The 1,250-nt window shown below is 35.9% G+C and overlaps 1 protein-coding gene across 1 annotated transcript; it reads left to right on the plus strand.

The window, feature by feature from the left end:
- Window positions 1-87: 87 nt before the first annotated feature.
- Window positions 88-1,122, plus strand: Chro.80027 (DNA-directed RNA polymerase, beta subunit). Its single annotated transcript, XM_659862.1, has 1 exon — window positions 88-1,122. The coding sequence occupies one exon, from the start codon at window positions 88-90 to the stop codon at window positions 1,120-1,122; it is 1,035 nt and encodes a 344-aa protein (XP_664954.1).
- The last annotated feature ends 128 nt before the right edge of the window (window positions 1,123-1,250 follow it).

Raw genomic sequence — 1,250 nt, forward strand, 5'->3', positions numbered from 1 at the left:
GATCCTCTTTCAATCTTGGGAGTTGTTAGTGGATTGATTCCTTATCCAAATCACAATCAGAGTCCAAGAAATACTTATCAATGTGCTATGGGAAAGCAAGTTATGGGTTCTGTAGGATTTAATCAATTCCTGCGTTGTGATTCTGTTTTGTATCTTTTGGTTTACCCTCAAAAACCTCTTTGCAAAACAAGAACTATAGAAATGATTAACTTTGAGCAACTTCCTGCAGGTCAAAACTCTTCTGTTGCTGTAATGAGTTTCGCAGGCTATGATATTGAAGATGCTATTGTTATGAACAAAGCTTCTGTAGATAGAGGGTTTGCTAGATGTTTTGTAATGAAAAGACAAACAATAGAATTGCAAAAACTACCAAATGGACTCTCAGAAAGAGTAGTTAGACCTATATCAGGAGCATTAGGCAATACTGGAAATAGACGATTTTCATTCAAAAATGATGGTATATTAGATAATGATGGAGTATGTAATGTAGGTGTACAAGTTTCTGAGGATGATATTATTGTTAATAAAATGTCTCCTATAAATACAAGAGAATATGTTGGAGACCCATCTCAATTTGACCTTTCTGAATATAAACCCTCTCCAGTAAAATATAAAGGTCCAACATCATCTTATATAGATAGAGTTATCCTCACTGAAAACGCAGATGGAAACCAAATCTACAAAGTAATTACTAGACAAACCAGAAGACCAGAACTTGGTGATAAATTTAGTTCCAGACATGGACAAAAAGGAGTTGTTGGATTAATCATTTCTCAAGAGGATCTTCCATTTTCAGAAACTGGATGGTGTCCAGATCTCATTATGAATCCTCATGGTTTCCCATCTAGAATGACTGTTGGAAAGTTACTTGAACTTATTTCTAGCAAAGCAAGTGTCTTAGATGGAAATTATAGATATGGCACAGCTTTTGGAGGCACTCCTCTTGAAGAATCTGCTAAATGTTTAGTAGAACATGGATTCCATTATTCTGGAAAGGAGTATCTTACATCAGGAACCACAGGAGAAGCAATTGAAGCCTATATTTTTGTTGGGCCTATTTATTACCAAAAATTGAAACATATGGTTCTTGATAAAATGCATGCAAGGAGGAAGGGGTCCTAGACAAATTCTTACCAGACAACCCACTGAAGGAAGATCTAAGGATGGAGGACTACGTCTTGGTGAAATGGAAAGAGATTGTTTAGTAGCTTATGGAGCAAGCAACCTCCTAATTGAAAGACTTATGTGGA

Source organism: Cryptosporidium hominis, assembly GCF_000006425.1.
Source record: "Cryptosporidium hominis TU502 chromosome 8 CHRO018012, whole genome shotgun sequence".
NCBI lineage: Eukaryota > Apicomplexa > Conoidasida > Eucoccidiorida > Cryptosporidiidae > Cryptosporidium > Cryptosporidium hominis.